Source organism: Chiloscyllium plagiosum, unplaced genomic scaffold (assembly GCF_037043375.1).
Source record: "Chiloscyllium plagiosum isolate Xiang-an unplaced genomic scaffold, Cpla_swu_hap1 HiC_scaffold_3, whole genome shotgun sequence".
NCBI classification, from domain to species: domain Eukaryota; kingdom Metazoa; phylum Chordata; class Chondrichthyes; order Orectolobiformes; family Hemiscylliidae; genus Chiloscyllium; species Chiloscyllium plagiosum.
Genome location: NW_028270141.1, coordinates 45,858,780 through 45,882,113, shown reverse-complemented (window position 1 = coordinate 45,882,113; position 23,334 = coordinate 45,858,780). Strand labels below are relative to the sequence as shown.

At 40.3% G+C, this 23,334-nt stretch overlaps 1 protein-coding gene across 2 annotated transcripts in view; it reads right to left on the bottom strand.

Moving 5' to 3' along the window:
- Window positions 1–23,334, bottom strand: part of shprh (SNF2 histone linker PHD RING helicase) — a 108,728-nt gene that overhangs the window by 50,944 nt on the left and 34,450 nt on the right. For both annotated transcript variants that reach the window (XM_043681136.2, XM_043681144.2), the window contains 7 exons: window positions 23,072–23,222; window positions 19,921–20,026; window positions 16,776–17,032; window positions 10,067–10,750; window positions 5,204–5,455; window positions 3,970–4,048; window positions 181–344 (listed from right to left, as the gene is read on the bottom strand). In XM_043681136.2, the coding sequence (XP_043537071.2) occupies window positions 181–344; window positions 3,970–4,048; window positions 5,204–5,455; window positions 10,067–10,750; window positions 16,776–17,032; window positions 19,921–20,026; window positions 23,072–23,222 (1,693 nt within the window). The remainder of the gene's footprint in view (window positions 1–180; window positions 345–3,969; window positions 4,049–5,203; window positions 5,456–10,066; window positions 10,751–16,775; window positions 17,033–19,920; window positions 20,027–23,071; window positions 23,223–23,334) is intronic.

The window sequence follows — 23,334 nt, the reverse complement described above, 5'->3', positions numbered from 1 at the left end:
AAAATCATTGCTACTGAAGTGTGAGTTCGTCATGGAGGGCATGACAGAGACTGACAATTTGCCCAGATTATTTAGGTCAAGGCTTACCTTATAATCTGCTGAGAGCTTCCTTGTTTGGCTTTTGCATTCTCCCCCACCATCTCAAAGTATTTCTGCTAACATTTACACAGACACTGGTACCTGATCAAGCACATCTTTTTTTGCCGTTCTCCACATGATCTTTGCGATAAGGGTGTACATTGGAATTGGATTCTTCCTGCAGTAAGGTTGATATAGAAGTTGCTCCCACCAGTGTTTAACCCAGTATGGGTCTACACCCAAAAACAAAACTAATCCATACAGGTCTGAGGGAAAAAATGAGAAATATGTCAGGCACATCATTGGCAAAAGTTAAACAAAAATGAAAGTAATTTGACTGAGTCAGCATATGTACTTTTTCAGAAGCCCAAAATAAATCCTGATAGCTCCGTTAGTATCTAACTAACTTGAAAACAATATTTCCCATTTAACACATTGACACTCCCTGCACTCCTGTGCAACACTCAGCATATTCCTGTCAAAAATCTCTATTTCATTAGCAGTGTCTACCCATTTATTGAAAGAAATAGGTATACAAACAAAATACAGAAACCTTTGATCCATAATAATAACTAATTATCTTAAGATCGAAGTAGTAACACAAGTAACAAAGAAAGCAAGGATTTCAAGATTATGTATGTAACTGCTCTAATCAGAATATTTAGAGTCCAATAAGGATAAAGGATTATTCTAGCTCTAGTAAATTAAATAAAGTAGAAAATGGGGCGGCACAGTGGCTCGGTGGTTAGCACTGCTGCCTCAGCACCAGGGTCCCAGGTTCAATTCCAGCCGTGGGTGACTGTCCGCGTGGAGTTTGCACATTCTCCCAGTGTCTGGGTGGGTTTCCTCCGGGTGCTCCAGTTTCCTCCCACAGTCCAAAGATGTGCAGGTCAGGTGAACTGGCCATGTTGAATTGCCCATAGAGTTAGGTGGGAAATAGGTCTGGGTGGGTTACTCTTCGGGGGGTCGGTGTTGGGCCATAGGGTTTGTTTCTAGACTGTAGGTAATCTGATTTTTAAAAAATGCAAATACAGGACAACAATTTGAAACAACACCCATAACACAATTGCATGTGAATTACCAACTGAAGGAGGGAATTATTTGTTAACGGTAAAGTTAAAAATCACAACAACATTCTCCCCCACCACTTCAAAGTATTTCTGCTGACATCTACATGGACACTGGTACCTGATCAAGCACATCTTTTTTTAGCTGTTCTCCATATGATTTTTGCGATGAGGAAATCTAGGTTTGTTCAATATATTGTCTCAGTTACATGACACTGTAATCTTTTGCTATAAATTCTGTGTCTTACGATTCTGCTCCACAGCTCCCTGATGAAGAAGCAATGCTTCAAAAGTTAGTACTTCCAAATAAACCTGTTAGACTATAACCTGGTGTTGTGTGATTTATAATTTTGTCCATCCCAGTCCAACACCAGCACCTCCACATCATAGTTAAAGGTAGGTTGCCCCAAATGATGTTGCAATAATGGATATGTTGCAGATAAAGATTTTGAAATAGTATGTATTGTGGAATCATTTTTTAAGAGGATGCCATTCAAACCATTTTACTAGCACTTGTTCTTAAAGGAATTATCAAATTAACTCCATCTACCTTGTAGTCCTGCAAATGTTTCTACTTCAAGTGCTTATCCAATTTGGAATTTACTACTGCAGATGTTACCACTACCCTTTCAGGTTATGCATTTCAGATTAAAACAACTCGCTGCAGAATTCTCTCTCTTAGATCACTTGTGATTATTTTGCAATTAACATAAATTTGTTTCTTCTGATTACCAGTCCTCCTGTTACTAAGAGTTTCTCTTATTTATTTCGCCTAAATCCTTCATGATCCATGAATGACGGCAGTTTTTCCAATCTCTCAACCATAACTGAAATCTTTCACCCTGGTACTATTCTAGTAAATGCATTTTGAACCTTCTCTTCAGGCCTTGATATCTTTCCTAAAGTGTACTGTCCAGAAGGGAACACAGTACTGCAGCCGTCACTTAACCAGTGTTGTCTAAAGGTTTAGCATAACTTCCTTGTTTTTACAAGTCTCAATACCACCACTTATAAAGACAAGAATCTCATATGCCATTTAGTAGCTGGCTAAACGTATTCTGCCATCTTTAAAGTATTGTGTATGTGTAACATCAAGAATTGCCTAGTCCTGTACCCATTTCAATCTTGCACCACTTAGATAAAAACAATCTATCTCATTTCTACTATCAGAATGAAACACTTTGCATTTCATCTGCTACTTCACCAATCTATATTTTTTATTATATTTCTCAGTTTCCTATCATCTACACAATGTGAGATTATGTCCTGCATATCCATGACCAGGTCATTAATATGTGTAAACATCTGCACTGGTTCGGGCGACCGAATCAACACGGACATTTACTATAAACCGACCGACTCCCACAGCTACCTAGACTACACCTCCTCCCACCCTGCCCCTGTAAAAACGCCATTCCATATTCCCAATTCCTTAGTCTCCGCCGCATCTGCTCCCAGGAGGACCAGTTCCAATACTGTACAACCCAGATGGCCTCCTTCTTCATTTCCCCCCAGACGTGATCGACAATGCTCTCCACCGCATCTCCTCCACTTCCCGCTCCTCCACCCTTGAGCCCCGCCCCTCCAATCGTCACCAGGACAGAACCCCACTGGTCCTCACCTACCACCCCACCAACCTCCATATACATCGTATCATCCGTCGTCATTTCCGACACCTCCAAATGGACCCCACAACCAGGGATATATTTCCCTCCCCTCTCCTATCAGCGTTCCGAAAAGACCATTCCCTCTGTGACTCCCTCGTCAGGTCCACACCCCCCACCAACCCAACCTCCAATCCCGGCACCTTCCCCTGCAACCGCAAGAAATGCAAAACTTGCGCCCACACCTCCCCCCTTACTTCCCTCCAAGGCCCCACGGGATCCTTCCATTTCCACCACAAATTAACCTGCACCTCCGCACACATCATTTAATGCATCTGCTGCACCCAATGTGGCCTCCTCTATATTGGGGAGACAGGCCGCCTACTTGCGGAACGTTTCAGAGAACACCTCTGGGACACCCGGACTAACCAACTCAACCACCCCGTGGCTCAACACTTCAACTCCCCCCTCCCACTTCACCAAGGACATGCAGGTCCTTGGACTCCTCCATCGCCAGACCATAGCAACACGACGGCTGGAGGAAGAGTGCCTCATCTTCCGCCTAGGAACCCCCCAACCACAAGGGATGAACTCAGATTTCTCCAGTTTCCTCATTTCCCCTCCCCACACCTTGTCTCAGTCCCAACCCTCGAACTCAGCACCACCTTCCTAACCTGCAATCTTCTTCCTGACCTCTCCACCCCACCCCCACCCCCACTCTGGCCCATCACCTTCACCTTAACCTCCTTCCACCTATCGCATTTCCAACGTCCCTCCTCCCTACCTTTTATCTTAGCCTGCTTGGCACACTTTCCTCATTCCTGAAGAAGGGCTCATGCCCGAAACGTCAATTCTCCTGCTCCTTGGATGCTGCCTGACCTACTGCGCTTTTCCATTAAAACAATTTTCAGCTCTGTATCATTCCTCTGGTTGATTAAACACATCTAGCTAAATTTACAAATTAGCACAGTATTCAATCATGATGCTGCTAATCATGCGACTCATGTAACTAATTAAACAAACAGTTCAGCACTGTCAATTCTACAGATTCGTTCAGCAAGAAACTACTCTCCCTATATTAAATATCTCAATTCCAAAAATTACAAATTACTTTAAATTATGTGTGTGCAATATGTAGGATGGACAAGAAAGATATTAATATCATTGTTAGACTCTTTGAATCACACCAGGTAAACATTTAAAATTCAGAGATTTGTCACCTTCTAAACTCCTTTGGACTGGAGTTCCTGTGACACACCAACGGTTGATGGCACTTAACCGTAGACACATTTCTGCAGCCTAGGAAGAAAAGGCAGGGACACATTGAAGGAGATATTGGTGTGCAGATTTATGCAAAAATTCTGGCTTCACTTTCATTTGTCCTCGCTGGGTTCAGAAGCGTAACATATTTTTTCCATGCTGTACATCTCTGACATACTACCTGTCACAATCACAAGATGTCACAAAACACATTGCTGACAATGAAACATATTTTGCTGAAGTACTGACGCTGATGTGAAAATGGAAACGTGGCAACCAGTTTGCTTATAAGCTTCTACCAAGAACAATGGGATAATGATCAGTTAATCTGATTTTTTTGTTATGTTGATTAAGAATAAATAGTGACCAGGCCATCAAGACATTGTTCACTGCTCTTCCTTGAAATAGTGAAGTGTTATCTTTTATCTGAGAGGGCAGACGAATAGGTGTTATGTTTAAGTGTCTGAAGTGAAAATTGGACACATGACCCTTTGGATAAGAGGTGAGAGTGCGACTGATTGTGACAGATCTGAGGAGATATTTTCTAATCAACCTGTTCAGAGACATTTAAACACACCTCTGGAGCAGGTGGGTCTTGAACCCAAGCCTCCTAGTCCAAAGGTAAGGATGCTATCACTGTACAAGAGCCTTCTGAGATAGACCTAATATTTTATGGCAAGATCCTCATCACCTGTGTGCTGTTAATAGCAAATAGTTTGTCGTAGTTACAGATACTGCACGTTTGCTGTTGTTACAACGACAAGCCAATATATGTATACAATATATGAATTTTGAACTTTAGTCTTCAAAATATAGAACAAATATCTGGTCTGCTAAATCTATTACCAGAATTCTGCAATCAACACAGCGACATTTGAGTTCAAATTTGGTTCAGAATGATGGGAATAAAAAACCTCCTGTAAAAGTTTAAAAGGGGAGGAATGGGAAAAAACATTGAAATTGAAAGTAAAGGCTTGCTGCAAATTAAACTATAAGATGGGTGCTCATGCTGCTTCACACTCCTGCTGACAAGGCTCATTTGCAGGAGGCATATGTTAGAAACTTGGACCTGCATTGCAAACAATTCGTCAACATTTAAACTAATGGTTGAAAAAAAAATCATACAACACACCCAATTTCCCCATGAGAAACTGATCACTTTGATTATAAGGGTTCTCCCTTCTGCATCCACACCTTGGCAGTGGCACATTCCACCATTTGAGCCTCATCCAGACAGATTCTCCACCATTCCACTGCAACCAACGGGCTTGGGATTGCCATGTAGCGCTTCTCTTTGCGTAATCGGCGTCCATCATCACTGTTGCTGTGGGGAATATCGACATAATTTAGCTCTGATCGGAGTACGTCATAGGTTGTAATGACTATCTCATGCTTTGCCAGTGCATGAGGTTGGATAAAGCCATGTCTCTTCACACCTTGGTAAATCTATGGAGGCAAAGTCAGAAATGTGAAGAGGTTACTCTAAGAAACTAAAGTAATCTAAAAGAGAACAGCAATCAGTCAAATTGGAATGGATACAATTGCTCAAGGACTACTAATTAAATTAACCAGTTTCATTGTAGAAATTTATCCGTCAGATGTGTTTTAGTGAAACAAGATTTAACTATCGAAAAAATGGGACTTTAATGATAACAGGGATAGTGGGTGATCATGACATCAGAAAGATGGGCAATCATGGCAGGGTGGGGGAAGGGACAGGGTGGTGGATAGTCAGCAGGGATGGGGCTAAATGAAAGATAAACAGTGGACCACAATGCTGATGTAGATTTTGGATCAGATTTCCTGCACATTTCCAGTTCCATGTTGTGTTTCTAAATCACCTTAATGGCAGTTGCTATCATTATTTAAGATCTGCTGGATAAGCCAGGTGCGGACCTAGTTTTCTAAAGTGGGGTTCAAAGCAGCTCCTTCTGCTTTAGATGCCTTATTTGTTGAACCAAATGTCCATTTCAGGAATATTCTTTGCACGTCAATTCTTTTTGCAATCTCTACAAATACGGTGACTGATATAGCTTAAAATCAACATGTTCTTCCTCCCCATCAAATTGGTGTCTTACACACTCATTTAGCATCAAAAATTCATTGGTCTCCAAATCTTTTCTTGCTAAATCCAACAGCAATTAAGTGCACTAAAAATTATCAAGAGCCAGGACTGCAGTAGAACAAATCAGTGGCAACACTCCAAAGATGCATTCAAAGTGCTTACAAGAGAATTGCTCTTAGTTTGTCTCTATGAGATAAGTACAAGCTAAGTAAGCTTGCATGATTAGGAAGGAAAGATCACATCCAAAGCAAGAGACAGCCTGAGTGAGTATGGATCTCTGGGATTTTGCAGCAGCTTGGGAATTCAGAGCAAAGGGAAGGACATGCTTTTTGATTTTTTCGGTTCGTAGTTCATAAGGTCTTTTTAATAGGATAAATTGAAACCCAGGATTGGGTGTTCAGCTCAAAGCATAAAGGGACATCATAGGAATCTGTAAATTCATTGGTTGCCTATCTATGCTTCTTTAAAGTTTAATATTAAAGGAGAAAGATTTTACAGATTAAAAACTAAAGAACTAGTAGGAAATTAAACAAAAACAGTTGGTGGAGAAAAGAGACATGTAGTTGTAGTCAGGGACAGTATAGTCAGTGGAATAGACACTATTCCCTGTGGCCAGGATTGACAATCCCAAAGGTTATGTTGATTGCCCAGTTAAGGATTTCTTATCTGGGCTGCAGAGGAACTTGGTTGGGGAGGGATCCACTTGACATCCACGCAGTTACCAACAATAAAGACAGAATGAGGAAAGAGGTTCTACTGAGGGAATACAAACAGCTAGGTGCCAAACTAAAAATCAGAACCAAAAAAGTAATAATCTACGGTTTACTACTCACGTCTCGAGCTAATTCTTGAAAAGTCAGCAAGTTTAAAGAGTTAAATGTGTGACTCAAAAGACTGTGTGGGAATAATGAGTTTGAATTCATATGACATTGGCACCATTACTGGGGAAGGCAGGAGCTATTCCAACGGAACGGGCTCCATCTGAATACTGAGTGGACCAGGGTCCTGCCAAATCAAATAACTGTAGATAGGGCTTTAAATTAATCAGTAAAGGTGAGTTTATTTGCACGGAAAACAGAAACTCAAATGAAGAGGTGAAGATAGGATGGCAGGTTAGGGATGAGACTGATTGTTACCAGAAAAGGCAGGGACAGAATGTGTGAATTTATATTGCACCAAGGAACCATGACAGTGGAGGGAAATTTGACAATAGAACAACCTAAAGGCCTTGTACTTAATACACAAAGCATTCAGGATAAGATAGCCAAATTGACAGTGCAAAGCTTACAAGGAGATCAGAATTAGGAGCTTAATATTCAGAGATATTTGATCTTTCAGAGAAACAGGAAGGATAGAAAAGGTGGTGAATTAGCACTGTTATAAGAGATGAAACAGTTGTGAGAGAAACTCAGATGATGTACAGTTCATTTGGGGAGAGGTAAAGAATAGCAAGGGAAAGAAAACAATGGTTGGAATAGTATATTGAACCACTCCACCCCCCCCAAAGATAAAACTAGTAACCATTCTATGGGAAAGGCTATAAATCAAATAAATAATATTTAAAATGTAAAAAAAAAAGCAACGATGATGATGAATTTAACCTTCATGTTGATTTGGTCAGTCAAATTAGAAAGGATAACTATGACAATAACTTCATAGATTGTATCAGGGATAGTTTTCCTAGAAATATGTCATGGTGCCAAACAGGGAGCAGGCTATCCTGGATGTGGTATAGGAAGCGAGGCAATCTTAAAAAATTACTTCAGAATAAAAGATAGAAATGATAGAGTGAGAAACTTGGGTCATAAAAATTCCAACTTAAATAAAGGGAATTACAATGAAATGAGAATAGAGTTGGCTAAAGTGAACTGGGCAGATAGATTAGCAAGAATGACAGTAAACAAGCAATGGCAGCAAGCAATGGCAGACATTTAAGAAGGTAATCCATGACTCTGAGCATAAATACATCCCAGTAAGGAAGAAATATGTGAAGAGTGAGATAACCTAACCATGTCTAACCAGGAAAGTTAAGCAGATATTAAGCTGAAAGGAAAAGCATATAAAGGAGACAAAAGTAAGTAACAGCCCAAAGACTGGAATAAATTCAGAATTCAGCAAAAAACTAAAAAGATAATAAAGACAGAGAAGACAAATTATGAAGCAAACCAGCAAGAATGTAAAAACTGACAATGCAAGCTTCTTTAAATGGTTAAAAAGGAAGCAAGAGGTCAAAGTGATCATAGGACCTTAAGAAATCAAATCTGAGATGACGGTTATTGGGAACAAGGAAATGGCAGAGGAGTTAAAAAGATTTTGTGCAGAAGTTTTTATGGTGGAAGATACTTCAAACATCCCACTAATACGAAGGAATCGGGGGGGGGGGGGGAGGGGATTAAATATCATCACCATCACTAGAGAAGTATCATAAGTCAAACTAATGAGGCTAAAGGCAGAAAAGTCCCTTGGCCCTGATGGCTTGTATTCTAGGATCCTAAAAGAGGTAGCTAAGAAATTGTGGATGTATTGGCGATTCTGGAGAAGTCCAAGATCATTGTGGCAATGTGACACCCTATTTAAAAGGCACTTGTGCATCCTGTAACTATAGGCCAATTAGACTAACATCTATTTATTAGATAAGTATTGGAATGAACTATTAAGTAATAGCAGAATATTTGGAAAATCATAATCTAAGCAAACAAAGTCAGCATGGCTTCATGAAACTAGCTTAATACAGTTTTTTGAGGAAATCACAACTAAAAAGCATTCAACGAGGTACCTTACAAAACATTAAGTCATTATAGCCCAAGGTATTGGAGGTGGTATATTGGCATAGATAGAGAACTGGGGTTAATGGGCAAGAAACAGCATGTGGGGGTAAGGGTTTCTTCTTCAGGTTGGCAAACTGCAACTGGTGGGGTTCCACAGGGACCACAATAGTTTGTGTTGGGACCACAAACTTTCTACAACATGTATTAATACGTTGGAAGAAACAAATGGAACATACAATACCCAAATTTGCAGATGGCACAAAAATAGATAGAAAGGCAGACATCAAGAGAGATAGAAACAGTTTTCAAAGAGATGCTGATAGGTTAAGTAAATGGGCAGAAAATTGGCAAATTGAGTATAATATGGGAAAATATTCACTTTGCAAGGGAGATCAAAAGAACAGTTATTTAAACAAAGAAAATTTGCAAAAAGTTGCAACACAAAAGGGACTCAGGGTATTTGTGCATGAAGCACATAGAGCTCGCACACAGGTGTAGAACATAATCAGGAAGGCTAATGGTATACTGGCCTTCATTTTAAGGGGATTGGAGTATAAGAGTAAGGATGTCTTACTGCAGCTGTACAATGTGCTGGAGACAACATCTGGAGTATTTTGAGCAGCTTTGATCCCCTTATTTAAGGAAATACATCATTTCATTGGAGGCAGTTCAGACAAAGTTCACTAGATGGTGTTTAGTATGGAGGAATTGTCTTATGAGCAAAAGATGAACAGGTTGGCCTCCACTCAGTGGAATTTAGGAGAATGAGAGGTGGTCTCATTGAAACATATAGGATTCTTAAGGGACTTTAACAGGGTAAATGCTGACAGGATGCTTCCCCTCATGTAAAACAGAGGACATAGTCTGAGAATAAAGGGGCGCCAATTTAAAACTGAGATGAGGAGCAATTTCTTCTCTCAGAAGATTGAGAAGCTTTGGAACTCCTTGCGGCAATTAACTGTGGAGTTAGTCATTATGTATATTTAAGGCCAAGATAGATAAATTACTGATCAAGGTCAATGGGAAAAATGCAGAAAAGTGGGTATGAGGAATCTTGGATCAGCCATGATCCTAATGAATGGCGGGGCAGGCTCAAGGGATCAGTCTACTCGTGTTCCTGTTTCTATGTGAAGAAGAAACAAGTGGAGAAAAAATAAAGCAGTGACAAAAAAAAAGAAAAACTACAGGTTTAAGATTCAAACTTTTTCACATCAGATTCCTTACCAAGATGGAAATGGAAGACGACCTCACATGCCTATTAATTTCATCCACCCATTGATGGCAAATTGAACTGGGTGAGATGATGAGGGTTGCAGATGTCGGCACAGGCTGCATTGTGACAAGACAGTGTGGGCAGTAGAACGGCCTGACCTTTATGTCTTCTTCCTTATAATTTACACATGAAGCATGCTGCCATAAGTGGCACTTCAGACACTGCACCCGCGCTTTATAATCAGCCAGTCCACTTTCTCCACAGATACATTCAAAATGACTCTTTGAATTGTTACAGGCAAGGGGGGCTTTAGAGTGATTTAGTACACCCAGATCTCCTTGAGAATCTCTCTGGAGGCCATCTGGGCAACTTTTATCATTTATTGTCAGCTGCAGAGGATTAATTCCAGTATTCTCCATGCTCCCTTGTCCAGATGGAATCCTCTCGAACTGTCCATTAGGAACCTCATGTATAGAATCAAAATTCTGGGAGGTTACTGGTAGATTTTCCAAATTCTGGTGTTGCTTAGTTTCCCCACAATCGCCTTTTTCATTTTCCAGGAGACACATAAAGGATTCATTTGTCAAAGGGTTGCCAGAGACTGTTGCATTCAGAATGTTGTTGCCTTCTTCTCTTTTCACCTCTTGATCATTATTTGGAAATACATGCATCACATTTTTCACAGGGCTTGGTTTCTAAGCAAAATAATGAGATATAATAAAATAGTATCCATAAAACACATGCAGAAATGCAATGAAAAAAACCAAAAGCAAGCTACCAAATACACCTGGTCCATATTTGTATTTACTGCCTGTGATTAAACGCGCCTCATCATATTTACGCATCCTGTTTTGTACACCTTTGATACTTTCATTCATCTATCTAACCAGACTAAGGCTAATCTATCCATGTTAGCATAGTTTCTGCCTTATCCATCAACTCTGATTGTAAATTCCACAACCTTGCTACTTTGTGCGGCCTTCTTTGTTGGTCTTAAACTGTTTCATTTAGAATCATAACATCATGAAGTCCTTACAATGCAGAAGCAGGCCATTTGGCCCATCGAGTCCACACCAATCCTCCGAAGAGCATCCCACCCAGCCTCTGCCACAATTTGCCTTTGGTAAATCTGAACTATGAAGTTTATCAAGCACAACTGTCCCTTTTAAATCTGTCCTGGTTATTTCTAAACAATTTTTTCATTATTTATACATGGTCATTTCAGCCTTAAAGACCACAAGGACAGTACTGTGAGCAGTTTTGGGCAGAACAACTTACTAAGTTGGCCTTGGAGAGGAATGTACCATAAGTTTATCAGAATGCTACTGAAAACCAGTTTCTGGCTACCAAGGCAGTTGGAAATTTCCTAACTAATTTTTTGTAAAATGTGACTAGCACCAGTTGAGTGTCTGTGGGAAAGAATTGGATCTGCCAAACCCAGAAGAAGAGCATCGGTGGCAATGGATGTGGGTGAATGCAGATGCAGGCTGATTAAAATAACTGTTTGAGTTCTCTAATTCAGAAAATTTTAGGTGTCAATTGTCAAGAGTAGCTTCAGTAGCAATAATTGGCCAAACATTTGGATTCACCACCTGTGGTCATCATAAATGCTTGGATTACTGCCAAGGCTGACAAGCACATTAATTCGACAGGAGCTCTGATTTGTCAACTAAAGTGAATTGTTGACTTTGCCCATTGACAGATTTATGTACTTATAATAAACTAGTCATTCTGTGAACTCTTTTGCCAAGGTCTTGGTGTTTATTTGGACAAGATTAAGAGGTTTGAACTAGTTAACCCTTCAGTTACTGAAACTACAATTGCCTTGTCTAATTTACACATTTGCAGGATGAGGAATCTGAGGGCAAGCATTCCAAAATCCCTCTGTTCCTCGGAGCTTCCTAGTATGCTGCCATTCACTGAGTATTCCCTTGTCTTGATATTTTTTATACAATTCACTTTAGTTGGCAGGACAGGTTAATAGGTTTGTTAAGAAGGCAAATGGGATACCTTCTTTCATTAGTTGTGACAGAGTCTAAGAGCAGGGAGATTATGTTAGAATTGTACATGGCTTTGGTTAAGCCACAGCTGGAGTACAACGTGCAGTTCTGCTCACCACCTTATTAAAAAGGATATGACTGCAGTGGAGCGGGTGCAGAGGTGATTCACCACGGTGTACCTGGATAGGAGCATATTAGCTTTGGAGAGAGTCTGGACAGAAACATAGCAAAAAAAAGAGAAGTAGGCTATTCCACTCTTCAGGCCTCCTTTGCCATTCATTAATATCATGTTGATCATCCAACTCAATAGCATTCCCCTTTTCCTCAATTTCCTTTAGTTCCTTTAGCCCAAAGTGTTTTATACAATACTTCATGAAACCTTTCAATGTTTTGGCCTTGACTGCTTTGTGGTATCGTATTCCAAAGGTTCACCACTCCCTAGGTAAAGAAATTTCTCTTCATCTCAGTGCTAAGTGGTTAACCCCAAATCATTAGACTACGACCCCTGGTTCTGGACTTCCCTGTTATAATTTCACAGGTTTCTATGAGATTCTCATTCATTCTTCTGAATCCCAACTAATGTCATCCTAACCAACTGAACCTCTGCTCATACATCAGTCCTGCCATCCTTGTAATCAGTCTAGTTAACCTTCGCTCTTCCTTATCTATTACAAGAACATCCTTCCTCAGATAATGAGCATAAAAGTGTACACAATATTCTCGAATACGGTCTCACAGAGGCCCTAAATAATTGCCTTCTTTACCGCCAGCTACACCTGCATACTTATCTTCAGTGACTGGTGTATGAGGACACCCAGGTCCCATGCACATTCTCCTCCCTCAAATTTAAGCCATTCATCCCTGTTTTTACCACCAAAGCTGAAAACCTCATATTTATAGACATTTTGCTGCATCTGCTATGCATTTCCCAGCTCTCTCAGTTTGTCCAAATGGCACCGCAGCATCTCTCAATCTGCCATTCCAGCTCACACTCCCACCCAGCTTTGCATCTGGGTGCAAATGCAAATTTGGAGAGATTACATTTAGTTCCCTCATCAAATCCTTTATACAAATTTTGAATAGCTGGGGTCCTACCACGGATTCTTGCAGTACCCCATTTACTGCATATCATTCAGAAAAAGACTCGTTTATTCCTATTCGTTGTCTCTTGTCTGCCTATCAGTGTACTATCTATCTCAATATATTACCCTCAATTGCATACACTTCAATTTTACACACTAAATTCTAAACATGGGACTTCATGGAAAGCTTTCTGAAAGTCCAAATAAGCTACATCCACCAGTTCCCCCTCATCAACTCTATGGGTTACATCTTTAAAAGGATTCCAGTAGATTTGTCAAGCGTGATTTCCCTTTTGTAGGTCCATGCTGACTCTATCTGATCCTGCCACTGACAGGTTCGGGCTATTATCTTTAGAGCAGAGAAAACTGAGGGGACCTGACTGAGGTGTATAAAATTATGAGGGGCATGGATAGGGTGGATGGAAGCAGCTGGTCCTCTTTGTTAAGGGTCAATAAGGAGGGGGCATAATTTTAAGGTGAAGGCAGGGGTTAGGAGGGGACCTGTGGAAAAATGTTTTGATACTGATGGTGGCAAAAATCTGAAATGCACTGATTTGGAGGGTAGTAGATGCAGCAAACCTCAATCTTTAAAAATGCTCCAATCCAGGTACATTGTGGTGGGTGAATCACCTCTGCACCCGCTCCACTGCAGTCATATCCTTCCTAATAAGGTGGTGAGCAGAAGTGCAGTGGTACTCCAGCTGTGGCCGAACCAAAGCCATGTACAATTCTAACATAATCTCCCTGCTCTTAGACTCTATGTCACGACTAATGAAAGCAAGTGTCCCATATGCCTTCTGAACCAGCCTGTTAACCTGTCCTGCTGTCTTTAGGAAGCTGAGGGCAAGCATTCCAAAATGCCTCTGAGCTTCCTAGTATGCTGACATTCATTGAGTACTCCCTTGTCTTGATACTTTTTCCAATATGCATCACCACACACTTTTCAAGGCCAAATTCCATCTGATCTGCCCATCTGACCACCCAGAGTCTGAATTTTTAAAGATTTGTTTAAATGGTTTTATTCATATCTTTGTCATCGTTTCCACATCCTTGCCATTGCTTCTATTCTGACTCAAAGCTCTCCGTGAACCCTTTAATTTCCTTTCACCCAGTGTGTACTATTTACTGAACAAATTAGTCATTTAATAACCCAGTGAAATGTCCTAGGGAAAAATATAACCATTCAGAAGCCTTATTTGAGAAATGCTTTTGTTAAAAAGTACATGGACAAGCATTTGAAATAGCATAACATTTCAGGTTATGAGCCAAACTGAAAAGTGGGATTGGTGTAGGTACGTTGGCGTAGACTCAATGGGCCAAACCACTTCATGTAGAAGTGGGCCAGACTGCACAAGATTTTGCGGCAAGAGATTCCTCGCCACAGAATGGAGACAGCCAGGTTGATAATGCAGGATGCAAACAAGTTCCAAAATTTGATCCTGATAGGAATTTTTAAATGGCTGTGGAGTAGTCCCAACTCTACAAAAATCTAGACGCTGGACCTTGTATTAAGGAAACAGATGGGGTGGATTTGGAGAAACTATTTCTACTGATTCAGATATTTAGGATCGAGGGCAGAGTCTACAAATTAGAACCAGAGCATTTATGAATGAAATTAGGAAGTATTTCTACATGGAAAGGGTAGAAATGGAAACTATCTTCTGCAAGCATCAATTCATATTACATTCATTTTTAATTTAAATGGAATTTCTTAGGCATTTATTAACCATTAAGGGATACGGAACAAAGGCGGATATGTGGAATAAGGTCAGAAATTTACTTGAAAGGATTTATATTATTCATTTGAGGAGATAGATGTTGCTGCGGGCCCAATACTTATTGCCCATTCCAAGCTGACTGTGGGAAGGTGATGAGGAGTTGTCTTCTTGAACCATTGCAGTCCATTTAGTACAGTGTAGGTATACTGACCACTGTCAGGGTTCCAGGATTTTGACCCAACAACTATAATATATATTTTCAAGTCAGGATGGTGAGTGACTTGGACGTGAACATTTAGGTGCTGGTGTTCCCATGTTTCTGCTGATTTTGTCTTTCTAGGTGGTAGTGATTGTGGGTTTGGACTGTGGCTGTTTAAGCAGCAATAGTAAAATTTCCACAGTGCATCTTGTAAATGATACACACTGCTTCTACGATAGAGACTGAAACTTTGTGGATGTGTTGCCAAGTGAGCTGCTGTGTCTTAGATGGTGAAAGTGAGGACTGCAGATGCTGGAGATGAGAGCTGAAAATGTGTTGCTGGAAAAGCGCAAGAGGTCAGGCAGCATCCAAGGAGCAGGAGAATCGACGTTTTGGGCATGAGCCCTTCTTCAGGAATGAGGAAAGTGTGCCAAGCAGGCTAAGGTAAAAGGTAGGGAGGAGGAATTTGGGGGAGGGGCGTCGGAAATGCGATAGGTGGAAGGGGGTTAAGGTGAGGGTGATAGGCCGGAGAGGTCAGGAAGAAGATTGCAGGTTAGGAAGGTGGTGCTGAGTTCGAGGGTTGAGACTGAGACAAAGTGGGGGGAGGGGAAATGAGGAAACTGGAGAAATCTGAGTTCATCCCTTGTGGGTGGAGGGTTCCTAGGCGGAAGATGAGGCGCTCTTCCTCCAGCCGTCGTGTTGCTATGGTCTGGAGATGGAGGAGTCCAAGGACCTGCATGTCCTTGGTGGAGTGGGAGGAGGAGTTGAAGTGTTGAGAAAAAAAAATGTCCCGCCCCCATACATTTCTTTTTTTCAACACTTCAACTCCTCCTCCCACTCCACCAAGGACATGCAGGTCCTTGGACTCCTCCATCACCAGACCATAGCAACACGACGGCTGCAGGAAGAACACCTCATCTTCCACCTAGGAACCCTCCAACCACAAGTGATGAACTCAGATTTCTCCAGTTTCCTCATTTCCCCTCCCCCCACCTTGACTCATTTCCAACCCTCGAACTCAGCACCACCTTCCTAACCTGCAATCTTCTTCCTGACCTCTCCGCCCCCACCCACACTCTGGCCTATCACCCTCACCTTAACCTCCTTCCACCTATCGCATTTGCAATGCCCCTCCCCCAAGTCCCTCCTCCCTAGCTTTTATCTTAGCCTACTTGGCACACTTTCCTCATTCCTGAAGAAGGGCTCATGCCCGAAACGTCGATTCTCCTGCTCCTTGGATGCTGCCTGACCTGCTGCGCTTTTCCAGCAACACATTTTCATGTCTTAGATGGTGCCAAGCTCTTTAAAGGTTGTTTGAGCTGTACTCATCCAGGCAAATGGACAGTACTGCAACATGCACCTATTTTGCACTTGGCAGGTGGTGAATGGGCTTTGGGAGGTCAGGAAGTGAGTTATTCACTGCAAAATTCTCAGCCTCTGACCTATTTTTGCAACTACAGTATTTATATTGTAAGTCAAAATCACTTTCTGGCCAATGGTTATCCCCAGGATGTTGATAGCGTGGGATTCAGTGATGGTAATAGCATTGAATGTGATGGGACAATGGTTAGATTCTGCTTGCTGGACATGGCCATTGCTTGGAACTTGGGCAGGATGTTCCTTGCTACTTGTGAGCCCAAGCCTTGGGCTTGGCTAGGCTAAATAAGCTTGTGGCGATGTTCAAAAACCAAAAGCTTTCAGTGAATGAAAGTCGACAATACCTGTTTTTCTGATCCATTTCTTTTCACTTCTTCTTTGTAATTCTTTCCTATTCGAAAAGACCCAGCTAATCCATGACCTTTCACTTGTTCGATCATTTGTTCTGCAATAAGTTTGGCTAAAGTCTTCCTGATTAGGTGGCGATTTCGCTGAATATCATACTTGTAGGTGGCAGTGATGTATTTATACATTGCACTGACAGAAATTGCCTTCTTCACCTTCATTTCCTTTATTGCAGTAATTAGCATTTTTCTTAGGCCTACACAAAAATTGAAAGAATTATTACCAACCAATAATACAAAAAAATTATAATTTACTACAATCCTTGATTTGTTGTTCAGATGCATTTTGAACTTAATGCTCTTAGTCTAGTTTTCAACCTCCTCCTTGACTTCTCCCCTCCCCCCATAATCTCCTCCAGTCAGACAACTTTCAGAGACCACTATATTCCTTCAATTCTGCTTACTGATTTCTGATAGTAACTACTTGACCATGGCAGCCATGCTTTCAGCTATCTAAACCCCATGTTCTAGAATTCCCTCCCTAAAAACTTCTCCACAATGCAGTGCTCCTGTTAAATTATTTCTTCAAACTCTATCATTTTTGAAGCTTTTTGACATCTGATCTAACAGCTCAAGTGATTTGGTGTCACGTTTTATCCAGTAATGCTTCTTTTATGATCCTGGAGCTGGTTAATTACTTTAAGAGCCTTAGATAAATGACATTCATGTTGCTCTGCAAGCTTCTTTGTTGCATCTAGGGTACTGTCTACAGTTTTTGAGTCAGATTTTTGTGAAGCTGGACGCTCCCATGGCTTTAAAAATGATGGATAGGACTCGATTCTGTGACTCCCTATTCCATCCTAGGTACTAGCAATTTTCATTAGTGTGAGATCAGGGAGTGTGTAGCAAATCTGTACCCTGCACTCCATACCTGGTCAGTTCTATTGTTGTAATAGGCATCGCTTAACCACCATGCTTCCAATTCTCAAGGAGTAGGGCTAGCTTCTTGAAAACACAGTTTATCACTCCATAAAGAGAACCACATTCTAGTTTGGGAATGTTTTTAAAGTTATTTCTAAAAGCTCTCAACAATGCCTGCTATGCCACCTCCATGCACACTCATCCAGTATGCACTCATGAACCAATGAATCATATAATTACAACAGCAAGACTAAAAAAATACCATCAAGAATGGGAAAATGAAGATTTCTTTTGGAAAGGCTGGCTTCTCTTACAATTTTATAAAAGCATCAGAGCCTTAGCTCCAACAATAGAAATTTTAGCCCATTTCACATTTGGTAATCCTGTCCAAATAAACAGACATGGAAAAACCCAAAGAACGTCATAGCCTCATAAAATATCAACAAATCAAAGCAAATAATCCTCAAGGTGTGTAAACAGATCTCCTGCAAATCTAATCCATTAGTGAGTCTTGGAGCTCTGCCAAGCATTCACAACAAAGCCATCTGGGAACTGCATGATCAAAAACAAAAGGACAGATATCAGACACCTCCACAGCCACATCAAACTGTGTCTGGATTTGGTAGGCCTGATGCAATCCCACGCCTATTTCATTAGAGTGAAATATGCACATACAGGGAAATTTTCAAACTTATGTGACCCATCTTAATGACAAAGTTTGGCCAACAGTCTCCTTACTTAAGGAGGGACGTACTTTGGTTGTAAGAAGTTCAGTAAAGTAGACTAGGCCAATTCCTCGAATTAAAGAATTTCTTATGAGGAAAGGCTGAGCAGGTTGGATTTCTCCTCATTGAAGCTTAAAAGAATGAGAAATTGTCTTATTAATTCTGAGGGGGTGGGCTTAATAGGTTAAATGCTGGGCGATGCCCTTCCCAACTCAGAAACAGATCAACAACCTTACTGAACTGTGGAACTCAACAAACTAAATGGCTTAGTCCTGCTCCTAGTTATGATTTTATTTTGATCACCGCAACATGGAATTCATTTTTTCATTTCAAAAAACATTGCGTGCCCAGAAAAATCCTCAATGAGCGTAAAAACAGGTCGGGCAAAAACAATGGAAATGAAGAAAGACCAAACTAGTGTTACGTATATAAAGGGAAGTTGAAAGAAGACAAATCACTCCACTGTCTCACTTTAGCAAAATAATAAAACAGAATAGTACATGTGTGATGAGTTTTAAGGTCAACATACCAACACTGTATCAAACATTTTAAAAAATACTGATTTTCTCTTCTTCCTGCTAAAGCACCATCCCATTTCTCCATATTATACTTCATCTGCCAAATTTTTGTCAGTTTACTTAACCTATTTCCTTATGTTGTTATTTAGAATTATAGAATGGTTACATTAGAAAAGGCCTTTGCGTTTATGCTTGCTGTCTACAATTTCAATTCACCTATGGGCACTTCCCTGACTTTTCAGCATAGCCATGTAAATTCTTCTTTTTTGGAAAATGATCCTATTCCCATTTGAAAGCTTTAGTTGATATTGTATCTACTACATTCTCAGATCTGAACTGCTTTTAATATGAAAAAGATTTTCCTTGTCTTGTCTCCTTGTCTTCAATTGCTCCTTTTGCCAATTATCCAAAATCGATGCCCTCTGATTCACAATTCTTCCGCCTATGGGAGCAAGTCCTCCCTATTTGTCCAGACTTATGAGTATTTTAAATGATGTTAAATATCTCTATCAAAGCCACTCTAAACCTTCTCTCCATAGATTATTCATTCTTCTCAACAGTTTTATTTAAATTCATTACCCATTGTGCCCAGGATCCACTCTAGTGCTGTTCTATCATTTAGTTCATATGTAATGTACTGTGCAGTGGTTATAATCACACTGCTTTTCATGGTATCTTGCTGTACACAAACCAATACTACAAATCAAAAATACTTAATTAGCAGTAAAATATATTGGGACATCAAGTAAATGAGTAAGAGATTATATAAAAGCATGTCTTACTTTTATAAGGTAAATTCTATTAATAGAGTTGCCATTTTTCTGTCCCTTAAAATGCATCATCAGCAGATAGTGGAGAATGTGCTTGCTACTTCCAATTTGCACCCTCAGCAGATGAGGCCCACCCCAGGAGTTAGTATTTATAAAGTTTGCTTTAGAAATTAATTTAGTCATGAATTATAACAATAAAAGAATCACTTACTAGGATAGTTTGCCTTTTCCTTTGGTTTGACATCAACTTTCTGCTTAATTGCTTTGTCAGAGGCTGCAGGTAGTGGAGGCGGCATGTAGTAATTTACTGATGTCCCCTAGTAAGAAGAGCAGAATATCAATAAAGGTTTGACAGTAATTAATTATTTCATATTTTAACCCATCTAAATGTAGTCTCCTTCTAACCTTTCTAAACAAGAATGAAGTGTTGACAAAACCCCTGTTGATTCAAACAGAGACTCCACATTACTGCATGGATGGACAATGGTAAGAAGATAACAAGATACTTGGAGAATTGTTAGATGTCAGGAGATTAGCAGAAAACAGCTAGAAGATTCAAGTTAATGTAGACTTGTACATTAAGGCCCCCTTGTTCCTCCGCACTCCCTCGGGACCTATCATCCATTATGTGTATCCTTCCCCTTTTAGACCTCTCAAAATCCATTACCTCATACATATCAGGATTAAATGCCATCTGCCAGTGCATTGCCCAGTGTGCCAGCTAATCAATATTAGACTGTAGCCCGAGACCATCCTCCTCACTTATCAACACCCCAATTTTTATGCCATTTGCAAACTTATGAATTAAAACCTCTCCATTCACATACAAATTGGTACTATACATAACAAGAGCAAGGGTCCCAGCACCGATCTCTGCAGTACACCGCTGGTCACAGGTTTCCACTTACAAAAACAACCCTCCGCCATCATCCTTTGCCTCCTATTTGTTAGCCAATTTTGGATCCAGTTTGCTAATTTGCCTTGGATCCTATGGGCTCTTACCTTTTGTACAGCCTTGCATGTGGGACCTTGTCAAAGGTCTAAGGTAAATCCATGTAAACCCCATCAACTGCACCATCCTCACCAATATGTTCAGTCATCTTTTCAAAAAATGCAACTAAATTAGTCAGACAGAATCTCCCTCGAACAATTCCACGCTGACTATCCTTGATCAATCCCTGCCTTTCCACATATTGATTAACCCTGTCCTTCAAAATTTTTTCTGATAACATCCAAACACTGTCATTGAATAATTGGTCTGAAATTACCTAGCCTATCACTGCTGTCTTTCTTGAACAAAAGGACCACATTAGCTATCCTCCAGTCATCTGGCACCTAACCTGTGTCCATCGAATTATTAAATAAATCCACCAGGACCCCAAGCAATCTCCTCCCTTGTTGTCCCATAGCAGCCTGGGATACATCTCATCAGGCTCTGGGTATTTATGCACCTGTACGTGCACAAAAACATCTAATACCTCTTCCTTAAGCATAATTTCTCAAGTCCAATTAGAACATAATTGTCAGTAATCATAAGTGTTTAATTAAAGGAAAGAGAGAAAAGAACTTGCATTTTATAGCACTTTTCAAGAGCTTGGGATATTTTAAAGTGCTTTACAGTTAATAAAGTATCTTTTCAAATAAATGTACCACAAATGTCACAGCAGCCAATGTATGCACTGCAAGCTCCCAATGAACAATAATGTGATATTGACCAGCAATCTAAAGGCTTCCCTCTCTTACTTGAGATAGTGCCACGAGATTGTTTATATTCACCTGAGGGGCCGTCAGGACTTTGCTTTAATATCTTATCCAAAAGGTGGAACTTCTGACAGCACTACCTCAGTACTTTACTGGTGGTGTCAGTCTGCATTATGAGCTCAAGTTTGTACTACGGGATTTGAACCCATGACCTCCCAACTCAAGAGGCAAGAATATAACCCACTGAGTCACAGACATAAGCCAACAAACAGCAATATGCAGGCCCCAAGTAAGCAGGTATTGTAGTGCCACCTACTTCATGTCACTGTCCATGGCCATCCTAGCTCATGCTACATCCATCATCAAAAGCAGAAAAACAGACAACACAATAATAAAGGGAATGAAAGAATCAAGCAGAGTCACAAACAAAACAATAGAGAGATAATCAGAAATTAGGAAAAGTAAGAAACAATACCAGAAACCAAAGGTCAATAAAAATAAAAGGCATACCATTTATCTTGAGCAATCCCACCAGAATATTTAAATGGTTTTGACCATATGAGACCAGTATTTAATTTCAAGTATCTGCAGGAATATTCAAATCTCTACAGTATTTGACAAAGTGGTTCTCAGCTACGTTCAGCTGAAACAAGAGACAGGCAAGAACAGACATTATACCAACAGGTTGAATCATGATCTTGTGACCTAGTGTCACTTCTTGTAAATCTCTGCTGTTCTCTTTGAAAGCTCTAATATCCTTCCTCCAATGGGGTGCCAGAACTAATTGCAGTACAGCAACTCAGAGTAAACCACTATTTTGTTACAAATTCACTATCAGTTCCCAGCTTTGTGTTTATTGTCTTTACATATAAAAGCCAAAATCTCAGTTTCCTCGATCTGTTCTATTCACACTCCCACCATTTAGGATCTCTATACCCATTACATCACCTTGTTAAGGATCTTACACAGTCAGCAGTAAAAGCCTTTCAAGCTTTTTCCAAGTGTAATATTTTCACTAAAATTTCCATGAAATTTGACTTTTAAATGCTACAGCAGTGAATGAATTAGCGCTTCAGCAAGGTTTTCAACTGACACATCCTTGAAGATTTCATAGGATGATATGTAACCTCCAATCAACTCAACCAAACAAAAAATCTTCCCTACCCTGCAACCTCCAATATATTGATAACCAAGTATCAGACAATATGCGGTTTACACAATAGACCATGTATTGTACAACATATTATTCTACTGGACTGCAGTGTTTCAAGAATCTAGCTCAACACCACCTTCTCAAGGACAACTAGGGACAGGTAATAAAGGATGAGTCACTGGGCCCAAAACGTTAACTCTGATTTCTCTTCACAGATGCTGCCACACCTGCTGAGCTTTTCCAGCAACTTCTGTTTTTGTTTCTGATGGGCAATAAAATGCTGGCCAACAGCAATGACCATATCCCACAATTGAGTTTCTAAAAAATATAAAAAAGCTTAAAAAGGTAAAAACACAGCATTGTTTTTAATGTCCAATGTGACTTTTCCTCCTCTGTTTGCATGCACTTTCCAGAAGTTTAATGTTTAATTCTTGAAGATTCCAGGAGAATCCTGGAGGGTTCACAACTCTGGCAGAGACAAACAATAAACTTAAATGATGGACCATACCTCTGGGAGTGACAGAGAGTCTAGTTTCATTTCTTTACGTGTGTGAGTCAAAATGAGCGCCAGCATTTCCACAGTTTTCCCCAGACCCATCTCATCGGCAAGGATTCCTCCAGGCCAATCAGCACTCGGCAGAGGGTGCTCACGAATAATGCTAAATCAGATCGAGAGCAGAGAGCTAGTAGGTGGAGTAATACAGAACTTGTACATTCATATAGAAATCAAAGATATGCCCGCAACCTCATTACTATGGTAAATCAGATAAT